At 29.1% G+C, this 11,794-nt stretch overlaps 1 protein-coding gene across 1 annotated transcript; it reads right to left on the reverse strand.

Moving 5' to 3' along the window:
- Positions 1–2,028: 2,028 nt before the first annotated feature.
- LOC109339854 (probable polygalacturonase) lies at positions 2,029–9,236 on the reverse strand. Its single transcript, XM_019577379.1, has 5 exons — positions 8,892–9,236; positions 4,402–4,522; positions 3,674–3,848; positions 3,462–3,532; positions 2,029–2,863 (listed from the first exon to the last, which is right to left on the reverse strand). The coding sequence occupies exons 1-5, from the start codon at positions 9,234–9,236 to the stop codon at positions 2,256–2,258; spliced, it is 1,320 nt and encodes a 439-aa protein (XP_019432924.1). The 3' UTR covers positions 2,029–2,255.
- Between the last annotated feature and the right edge of the window lie 2,558 nt (positions 9,237–11,794).

An 11,794-nucleotide genomic window follows, 5' to 3' on the forward strand; every position in this document is an offset into this window, starting at 1 on the left:
ATTCATTTAAACTATATTTTATGTTATCAAATTCATCAATATCCAATGAATTTCAATCCATCCAATTCATTCATGACTCCATTTTTATGGATTTGGATGAATGTATATCCATTCAATTTGTTTTTTATTATTGGAACTAAAAATATTATTGAAAAAATCATTATTTTAAAAATTATTATCTCAACTAAATATTTTTAAAGCCACTTTTTATAAAAACACTTATAAAATCATTTATAAAACACTTTTAAGAATCAATTTTATTTAACATTGATTTTTTGAACTTTTATAGAAAATATTTTTTTTTTCAATATTCTACACGCATGTGGTGTTTAAGGTTGTACGTTTAATTTTTTTTTTAAAATACTTATAGATTGTAATATTTATGTAATGTGAGTGTAAAAATTTATACATAATCATTACATCATCCACCATTCATTTGATTTACTTTTTTTGAAGAGTTAATTATGATTAAATATTAAATATAAATGGTGGATGATGGAGTGATGATGTATAAAACTTATGCATTCTTGGTGCATATATTTTTTGCCATACTTATATATATATATATATATATATATGTTATGTACCTAAGAATAAAATTTTAATATTAACTACATACACATGTCATATAATTGACATCAATTTAATAAAATATAAAAAGTGAGAGTGAGAATCATGGATGAATTTGTTTGAATTTAGTTTTCTTAAATATTAAATGAAATTCCAAAACAAAAAATCATTTTTGAATTTTGGTTTTTTGGATGGATTGGATATTCATACAAATGGATATATCCATTGATATCCATTAGATATAATGGATGAATTTGAATCCATCCATTATCAATACTATCCATTGGATTATATCCATTTAAATCCATTAATCTAATGAATGAATATGGATGGATTTAATTTGAATGGATTTGGATGAATTTGGATGGATTGTGGATTATGAATAATTTTACCACCTCTATCCGTTACAACATCATTAGTCTTATGAGTGCATATAAGAACACAACAATAAAACACAAGTGAAAAGAAATCTTGATAGAATTATTTGTATAGAAATTGTATTTGGATAGATAGAGCTTAAGTATATTTTGTAATATATCTCTTCAAAAGGCAAGCTAACTTGAAAGAGAAAAAATAATGAGAGTTTACTTTGTAAATATTAGGACATTTTCGTAGTGAGTCTTAGACTTAATAAAATATCTACTTTAGAATATAAAACTTGGATATGACTTTATAGTAAAAGAATAATTGGAAAATGTTTGGACTTAATAAAATATATCTACAGAGTATAAAACTTGGAGAGGACTTGATAGCCAAAGAATAATTGGAAAATGTTTGGAGTCTTTGTAGGTTTACTTGTGAAAGAATACTTGAAATGATTTAGAAGATATTTAACTAGTAGTGAAAGAATACTTGATTGTTAAGTTTAAAGATGTTTGATATAAAAAGATATTTGTCTCAATGAATACTTGTAACTATTTGATAAATATTTTTCTTGGGAATTAAGAGTGAATCATAATAAAATATAAGTACTATTTTCTCTATCCCTTAACTCATTATTGCTTTCATTTCTACTAAATTTGACCACTTGAACTTGGTGTCTGTACATATTTTAAAATTGGTTTAACTCTGCTCTTACCATATAATGTTTTATGAAATTTTTTAATATCAAACTATTTTATAAAAACTTAATAAACATAAATCAACTTCATCTTATATTTGTACGTGCCAATTTTAAAGATTATTTATGAAAGATGTAACACATTTTCACAAACTAATTTTACTATCACTTCTATCTTTCCAATATTATTACTGATTTGCTACGTAGTGGTTATTTTGATTGTTAAACAAAATTGTCATTTTAAACCTACATCATGAATCATATGCAATGAGATCCTCTATCCTGTCTCTTTATCTCATCCCAACCAATGTTAACCAACAAATAAAAATAATATTTCATTTTAATTTTATTTTACAAAAACAATACATTAAATTCATATGTCTAGATAAAAATGGACCGGATAAGATTAGAGACACTAAGTTAAAACAGATGATGCATATCCGTAACATTTACATATTTAAATAAATATTATATAGAAACATTATATAAATATTATGAGCATTATATGATGATACTAAATCAGGTATGCATATTTAAATAGAAGTGGATAGAAGTGTGTGATTGCATTTCGTTTTAGATACCACTTACGGGAGAGGATTCTAACTCAATTGGCACATGATCACAGTTAGCTGCTTAGCTGAGAACATGGCCACGGGCTAACCTGATGAGCAACACCAACCACATCAGAACACTTCCAAGAGGGTGATCTGGGTCCTGTCTCACCATGAAGGTTGATATCAGATAAAAAAATCTCAGTGAAAGGGGAATTTTTCAACCCTTTTATCAAACCTGCCTGATGAATCTTCACACCCCACACATTCTTAATTGTGATACCCTTCACAACTGGGAGAGCATCCGGATTAAATTTCTCATCAGGATGACCCCCAACATCACCAGCAATTTTTATTCCCTGTCTTGCATTCTGCACATACACATGTGACACTGTTATATTCTTTATGATTCCTCCTCTACCAATGTTTGTCTTAATGTGGATACCAACTCCCATGTTAAAAAGGTTGATGTGCTCAGCAAGTACATTCTGCACCCCACCAGAGGTTTCACTGCCAACAGCAATGCCAGCAAATGGAGATGATCCTGTTACGCGCCGGATGGTGATATCAAAGCTCGGGCGAGCATATGCAATCCCGTACTCATCCCACCCGCTTTTCACAGCCACGAGATCATCTCCGGTAGATATGTATGAGTCCTCTATGCAGACATTTGAACTTGAATCTGCATATATCAATTAATATCAGACTTAGACTGGGTAAAATTTAAATAGAAGAAGGAAAGGAACCTCCATTTCACCTTACCAACTATTAAACATTGATGTATTTAATTAATTTCGCTTAACTTACTTTGCTATTTTCAATCACTTACAGTTTGTTAGTTTATAGCATTCTCAATCAACGAAGTCACTGATTTTATTTTAACACTTTCCAATACTCAATAAGGTCTCAACTCTCAAGCCATTTATTGCTACGCTCATGAAAACAACATTTGCGGTGGACATATTTCCTTTGAAAAGATTGTCTCCAGTGAGATGATCCACAATAGTCTTAAAAGGAAAGAACTCAAGACATTTACAGGGAAGAGCTCAATAACTAACAACCGAAACTTGTCACAACTTGGTGAGGATTCTCTCTAGTAGTTGAGAGGAAAGTACATATAAAATAATGTGATCTATAACACTTTAATCTTTAGTTTCAATGTGATGACAGTTATACCATTAAATACAACAGCAAAAACAATAACTTGATTTTCCAATACTAGAGATCCGGCAAAACTAGTAACTCTTTCACAAGATATGGCATAAATACAATATTTTTACCTGGATCGATTCCATCAGTATTAGGAGAGTTAGGAGGAGCCAAAATTGTAACGAATTGAACAACAACATTGCTGTAAAGAAGGAAGAATGATTGAAATTAGATTTCTGGATGGAAGCTCTATCTACCTCCTTGGACTCCCATCAAGATAGTTCTAATCAAGACATTGAAAATATTATTAAAAAGCATCAATAGAAATTGGACTCTATCATACCTACAGTAAACTGGGTGTATGTTCCAGAATGGAGAATCTTTGAAAGTCACATTTGAAATAACAATGTTTCTGGAATTCACAAATTCGACAAGGCCTGGTCTTGTGAATTGAAGAGTTCTCTGCCTCCACATGTTCCACCAAACATCTCCTTGTCCATCAATTGTCCCATTTTCTCCTAAGCAATTTTCATTTCTTTATATTAATCTCAAAAAGTATTTACATTTTATTCTTGTATATACTCAATGTTGGAAGACTGCAAATAAAATATTTAAGCAAGTCTATACAATGGAGGACTTATAATAATCCTATATATTGGGTTCTAAGTTCTTTCTTGTAACTTGTAGTTAGAAATATCACAAGCAAAGAGTTATAAGGTGGTTAGGTGATATAGGTTAAGAGTCTAAGAAATGAAATGATAAAGAAGTTGATGTTTCGACTCACCCATTATAAATACTAACATACTAAAAAAACAAGACTTAAAAACATTAGAATATACATAAATTTTGAATTTTGTTACTGGTTTGAAAAAATATTCAAGGGAGGAAGGTGGGCGTGTTAGGCTCAATGTTCCCAATTACGTAGACATAATTAATCAAATCTCATTATCAAATTTTGTTATTTTTATCTAATTCTTTTTCTATTAGATTGCTTATTACCAACAAAAATAATAGGTCAATAATTTATTCGTGCAGAATTGCCTTAGCAAATATTGAGGATTTGAAACCAACCTGTAATTACCACATCACTTACTCCATCTGCGTGGATAAAACTCATATACCTTCCTCCAGGGAGCTCCCTTCCTCTTCCATAAGATGGTAAAGGTGAAATTAAAGGCCAATTCCATAACTCCTACAGAATCAGTAAAGTGAGGAAGAAAATTAAAAACTCTAGTAAAAAGTACTCAGTTTTCATCTGAATATTTCTATTTAGTAGATATACATGTGTAGGAGCTAAACTAAGAAATTTGGTGCGAAATACAGACTTGCTTACTATAGATTATAAAACTTTCATTGAGGGGGTAGATTATTTCATTTACTTGAAAGGGTTTGCTTTGAAAATTAATATAGTATTGAAAGTAATTTTTTGAGGGGTTTTCTTTCAAGCAAGATTTGATTTATAAACCAGTGAGTAATATGGGATCCTAATATAAGTGACTGAAATAAGCACAACATTTATGGAATGGACTGTCTTTCTAATAGCAAACCATATGACATTAATTCTAATTAACAAAACATTGATCTGGTAGTGTAAGATCTTGTTAGATCTTTAGATAGAACAAAATGTCAATAATTTGATTTCTGGGAAATACAGTAGGACATATAGTCACACACTCCAAAATGGATAGTTTCTTACTCATATGGATGTCTTTAGTTATAATGAAAATGAAATAAATGGTAATACCTGTTTTCATTTTTAAACGATGTAATTAGAAGCACATATGATTATTTCTTAAAAGTATATTTAAATTCACCTAACATATAATACTGCTCACTTTAGATTTTTTGTGTGTAAATAAATGAAATACATGTTTCACTTATTTTCATTAGCTAAAATAATATAATAGTAAATTATACTGACACCAGAGTTTTAATGAAATTACACAAACCATCTTTCATTTTTTTACACCTATACAAATTCTCTAGTTTTTATATTTTTATTATACTGATCACTCCTGTATGAGAAATAAGTGTAATATTTTAAATAAAAAATATGAAAAATTAAATTAAGTTAAACAAAACATGATATGTTATGAAGACAAGTATAAATAATATACAAGTCAGTGTATTTTCATTATTTTTTGTTACAAAATGTATCAAAAATTCTAAAGAGATATTGTTTAAATCGCTTTTATATTATATTGTAGTACACAAAAAAATAATAAAGAGGTATTAACTTATATTATTTGGACTTGTCTCCATTATATATCATGTTTTGTTTAACTTAATTACATTTATCATATTTTTTGTTTAAAAGATTACACTTATCATAATATAATTGATGTGTACTGATTCAATCATATTAAAATAACTTCCTGATTCTTTTATAAATAAAATAAGTAACAATTTTTCATTAGGAAAAAGAATAAGTAACTCATAAAATAATACTTTAATAAAGTAACATATCCTTTCCGTAAATAAATAAGGCATCATAACAAAACTTCAATTTCTTTTTGTTACTATCAAATTTTGATTTTAGTTCTTATAACTTATTTATTTACTTTTTTGTTTTTATTCTTATATATTCTAATAGTTTGGTTACCTATATCTTCAATATTTATCAAAATTTTGGTTCTTATATATACGAATACTTCGGTAACTAAAAGCTAAAAAATTGAAAGACTAAAAAAAAATTATATTTCCAAGGATTAAGAACATTAACAATAATGTACATAAGGCAATATTCGCCTCCACGTGATGATTTGAAAAAGGGTTAAAGGCTATCGGAATGAACAACTGTCCACTTCTTCTGCAGTCCAACAACAGTAGGTAAATGCTATAAATGTCATGTGAATGTTGTAATGGAGAAATCATTATGCATGGTTGAATATTAATAATCATAATCATATTTTCATTATCGATTTAAAATAAATTTATTTAATTTCATATTATCAATATATATAATCAAAGATGATAATTTGGTTGCCACAAAGCTGGGAATTTAATAAATATTGAATCAATTTAATAATTTCTCCATTACCATGGAGATGGTTGAGTAACCACCGACACTTATCTTCATTTCAGCTCAAGGCCCACCTTAATTCATGGAGGTCTTTAGATTCCGACAATCCATTATCTCCTACCCATAATGCCAACCATACATTATAATTCACACATATGTAATTGAGAAACAAAAGTGATACTATATAAGTTTTATATATAGTTATTATATCATTTATTGTTCATATTTTATTATTATTGTTACTTTAAAAAACACCGATGAATAGTAAATGATGTAATGCATGTGCATATACAATATATAAATATTACACATATAAATATACATGTTCTCTTAACGAATTAAATATTTTTTTTTTAATAGATATAAGTTAATGTTAAAAACATCAACTTTAGAAAAGAAAAAAAAAACAAGTTTAGAAATTCTGGAGCAATTAAATGCATTATTTAGGGTGCTCTACTCGGACGGGGATCCTCTGTCCCAAAAGGATCATATCCTCAGATCCCTACCCAATAGAGTAACAACAAATAATATTAAAAAATAAATTTATGTTTTTATTTTTATTTTCCTAATAAAATAAAATATATTGATTGACTTGGGACACGAATTGAGATAGAGAATGAAGATCTTCATCGGCTCTACTCACCTATACATAATTTTTCACTTGTTAGTGAATAGATTTGAACCTAAGATCTTTGAAGTCATAAGAATGGATCTTACTATTACACTGAATTTCATCCTCAAACACATCATTAGTCAATGCAAAATTACTTTATTTAATTCATAGACAATACTAGTAAGATATTGATTAACACTCCTCACTATTGACCGTTTATAACTAAAAAATGTTCATTTTCAGTATTCTCATGATTATATTATTCAATACAGAAGTATGATCGTTGTAGAAGTTTTCTCACAAAATGCTAAATGCCTAAATGAATGAAAATATAGTTTATCACTTTATCAAACTCCACTCAAATTCAATCTATGTGGTTTTGGTCTTTTGGACTTTTAATTTTCAGAAAATGTTGCCTGACTTTACAGGCAAGGACATTTTTTGCATTCCAATAATTTTTTGATTTTAGTGTCATCCTGTCACGTGGGCTCTACCTAATGCTCAAATCAAGCGTTGAAATAATTTTCTGTATATACATATTTTATCTTGTTGCACAATTTTAACTAAAGCTAAAATGTATCATAGTATAACAATTTTAACTAAAGCTAAAATGTATCATAGTATAACAATTTTATATAATTACAATATATATTTATATTTAATTATTATTAACTCTTTAAAAAAATAATATAAATAAATATTGGATGATATATTAATTTTATATAGATTTTTATATCAACAATAGATAAATATTATACCTTAATAAAATGATAATATAAAATAATTATAATTTTAACATTATACATGTTATATTCATCCAATAAGGAATTGTAAACCAACCATACCTGAATAAAATAAAAAATGTAGATTTAAAAAAAACTTAAAACTAATAGATGTGTAGTATCTATCTATTGGCAGAATAAAGATTCATACATAATCAATATATCATTGAGACTATTTTTCTTGAAAAATTGATCCTAATTAATTTATATTATTTTTATTTAAGAGTCAACGACAATTAACATATAAATGTTCGATGATTTTGATGACAATATAAAAAATTAATGCATACACCAATTATTAATTTGAATAGCGGTGAAGAAACAGAATCCCAGTGTAGAAAATGAAATGTGATAGAAACAAATGTAACAAGATATTGAAAACTACCATAAGGGGAAAATCTTAATCGAAATTGTAATTTAAGCCTTTTTTGTTTTGGTTTTGTAATTTATGTCTTTTACTAAAAACACATACTAATGAGTTATCCTCTACAAAGTAGACTACAAATCCTTCTATACTAAAAATAATAATATTTATTACTTGTAAGTCAATCGTTACTAAATAAATTACTATATTATGAAATACATTATGTTTTATATGCTTTTATCTACAAAACAAATCTTCAGAAAAAAACAGTCAAAAAAAAAAGATAATTTAAAAATATTATCGCATATTAGTTATAAAAATACTATTTCATTTATTTAAACAAGTTTTCAAGATTCTTTCTAAGTTAGTCCAAGGTGATCTATATCCCTGAGATAAAAAAAAGAAGAAAAAGATGTAGACTTTGATATTGACATTAAGACTTTTTTACTTGTACACATATTATTCATTTTTAATTAGTATTAATTTTTAAATAAAAATAATATAAATGAATGACAGATAACTATATATAAATTTTATAGTGTCAATATATAAGTTTATACTCTAAAGAAAATAAGAGGAAAAAAGTATATATATACAATAATAATATATAAGTTTTATGTTATTATTATATTATCAATTATGATTGATTATTATTTATTCTATAACAAAAGTAATATAAAAAATAATGAATGAAGGATAAATCTTTAATTACTATCTCGTCAAAGTAACTAAGCGTTTAAAAAAATTAGAAGAGAGTGGTGAATCGGTGGATCATGTTACCTGCGTGGCTTTAATAACGGCACCAGCAGCGAGGTAAAGGGTCATGTGGCTCGTGAGGTTGAAGCTTTCCGTTACATACACTCCCGGAGGCACATAAAGTAGCGTGCCACCTCGCCTTCTCAGATGTTGAATCCGGTATATGGCTTCTCTGAACGCCTTCGTATTCAGCGTCTTCCCATCACCGACGCCACCATAGTCCGTTAAAGAGATCTTGTGACTGCGGTGCCTCTGATCCACTATGCCGGAACATGTTACAGCTTCAGACACCGCGGCGGAGCAAAGGTTGATGGCGGAGTAAGAGAAGCAGAAGTGGAAAATGAGTAGGGATAAGAGTGAGAGTCGCATTTTTATTGGAGTTGAGATTCAGAGTTGAAGGGAGAGAGAAAGGGTGTGTAACTTGTGAGTGTGCCGTTACTTGAAGCATCAGAATATTTCCATTCAACTCCTCTTTGGCTCTTTGTATAATTCAGAAAAGTTACATAAACAAACAACTAATTTTCTTAATAATTATGTTGATTTCTAAAAATGTATAGGATTTACTCTTCTTTGAAAAAATGATGCATATTTTTGTAATTTTTTACACTCTTATTATATTATTCATCATTCATTCATTTTTATTATTATTAATTCATCAATAAAAATAATCTAAATGATAGATAAATGATCCACTACTAAATTTTTATAATGGTACATATATTACACTTTTTCCTTCATATAATAACATAATCTGCCAGTCATACCACGTGTCATAAAAGTTAAATTTGATTTTATCATGATATAGCCTCACATTTTATCATTTTCATATTTTCAGAATGATGTCACTGAACTATATTACATTTACCTTATGTTTGGTGGCATAGAAAATAAGAGGAGAGAAAAGAGGAGGAAAGAAAAATAGTGGAAAATGTCATTTTACTCTTTGGTTTCAACATTAAATAGGGAGAAAGAAAAAATATGCATAGGCCCCACAATTTTTTTATCCCTAGTTAAGAAAGAAAGGAAAGTCATCAAAAAAACTTGATATTCATTTTTATATGAAATTAATTAATTTAACCTTATTTTTGTTGTTTTTGAGCTCACAAATAAATAGTAATTATGCATGCTAAAAGATTGAGAGAAAAAACACAATTACTTAAAATTACCAACAAAATGACAAATAATAAATAAATTAGAAAGATAAAATACAAAGATGTGAAAGTAAGATGATTAAAAATATAAAAGTGATTGTCTAAGTACCAGTGTTGTCCCTGAGTTCTAAGGCATACATGCAAAACACTTTTACTTGCATTGATTAGGTACCCAAGTTATATTGGGCCCTTTCTTGTTAGAAATCAAAGACCCTTGCCCTTTTTCGTATCCACACATATTTACCATTAGGTATTCCATACTTCCTAATATAACATGATGTAGATGTGTGACCATGTTTACCACAATAAAAACAAGTAGGCAATCTTTGATTATTCCTATTATGCATGTAATCTACTTGTCTCCTACATGGTCTTCTATTTTTCTTTGGCTTATAGCCAAGACCTCCATGATTACCCACATTTCTAGATGTAGCAAGTAGTTTGTTCAGGTTATAACTACTATATGTGAATTTCGCCAATTTATCTTTCAAATCAGAAATTTCAGCATTTAAAACATCACAATTATCACATATAGGGGGTTCAATTAATTTAGTGGCACAACTACATGAGGCAGATGAGTAGATGAGATCTAGAGTTTCATTTTGTAGTTTCAATTCATTTAATTCCTTTTGCATCTTAGTTATTTTACTTTCATGCAACAAAATGACTCGTTTTCTATCTACATTTATTTTTGCTAGTTTCTTAAGTTCCTCATATAACTTGACAAATGCACTATATAATTCATCCTAAGTGGGAGACTCATCAGAACATGAAGAAGACTCAGAGAAATGTACCTCACTCGTGTCATCCGGATCACTTGTGCTGCCAATTTCATGAGTGTTAGCCATTAAGCACAATTTGGCGGTCTCCTCTTCATCGGATGTGCTACTCGTCGTCTCGTCCTCCGGAACATCCCATACAATGTAAACCTTCTTGGATTTGAATTCATGGGGGTTGCTTTTATCGTGTTCAACCTTCTTGAGGTGACTCGGGCATTTGTATTTCACATGGCCTTGTTTGCCACACTCATGGCATATGAGGCGATCTTTGGGAGTTTTGCCATGTCTGGTTGTATCAGTTGCCTCCTTCTTTTGAAATCGCTTAAATCCTCTTTCTTCTTGAGAAACTTGCCAAACTTTCTAACTAGAAGATTTAACGTTTCATCATCTAGTTCAGACCCTGAATCATCATTGTCTCTCTCTTCTTGTGATTGTGAAGATGTAGCTTTCAGAGAGATGCCCTTTTCTTTCGGTCTGAATCTTCAGGCATTGTTAAGCGGCTCAACTCCATTTCATGTTCTTGAAGCTTTCCAAAGAGAGTTTCTAGTGACATAGTGTCTAAGTCTTTCGACTCCATAATTGTTGTTACCTTGGGCTTCCATTTCCTATCAAGACAACGCAACACTTTGTTAGTAAGTTCACCAATTGCAAAAGTGCAATTAAATGACTTATTATATGAGTGAATTGTTTTTGAATTTCACTTATCGATTCATTTGGGAACATTCTAAACAACTCATATTCACGAGTCAAAGAATTTAATCGAGCACACTTAACCTCACTTGTGCCTTCGTGGGTTACTTGCAAAGTATCCCAAATGTCCTTTGCATTTAGGCACTGTGACACCCGAAAGAATTCGTCGTAAGATAAGGCACAGGTTATAATGTTCTTTGCCTTGAGATTGTGCTGGACTTTACGTCTTTCATCGTTAGTCCACAATCCCTTTGGTTTTTCTTTGGGTTCACCATCCACAAAGTGAAGTGGAGTGAAAGGCCCATTG

The sequence above is a fragment of the Lupinus angustifolius genome, unplaced genomic scaffold (genome assembly GCF_001865875.1).
Source record: "Lupinus angustifolius cultivar Tanjil unplaced genomic scaffold, LupAngTanjil_v1.0 Scaffold_116_6, whole genome shotgun sequence".
NCBI classification, from domain to species: Eukaryota; Viridiplantae; Streptophyta; class Magnoliopsida; order Fabales; family Fabaceae; genus Lupinus; species Lupinus angustifolius.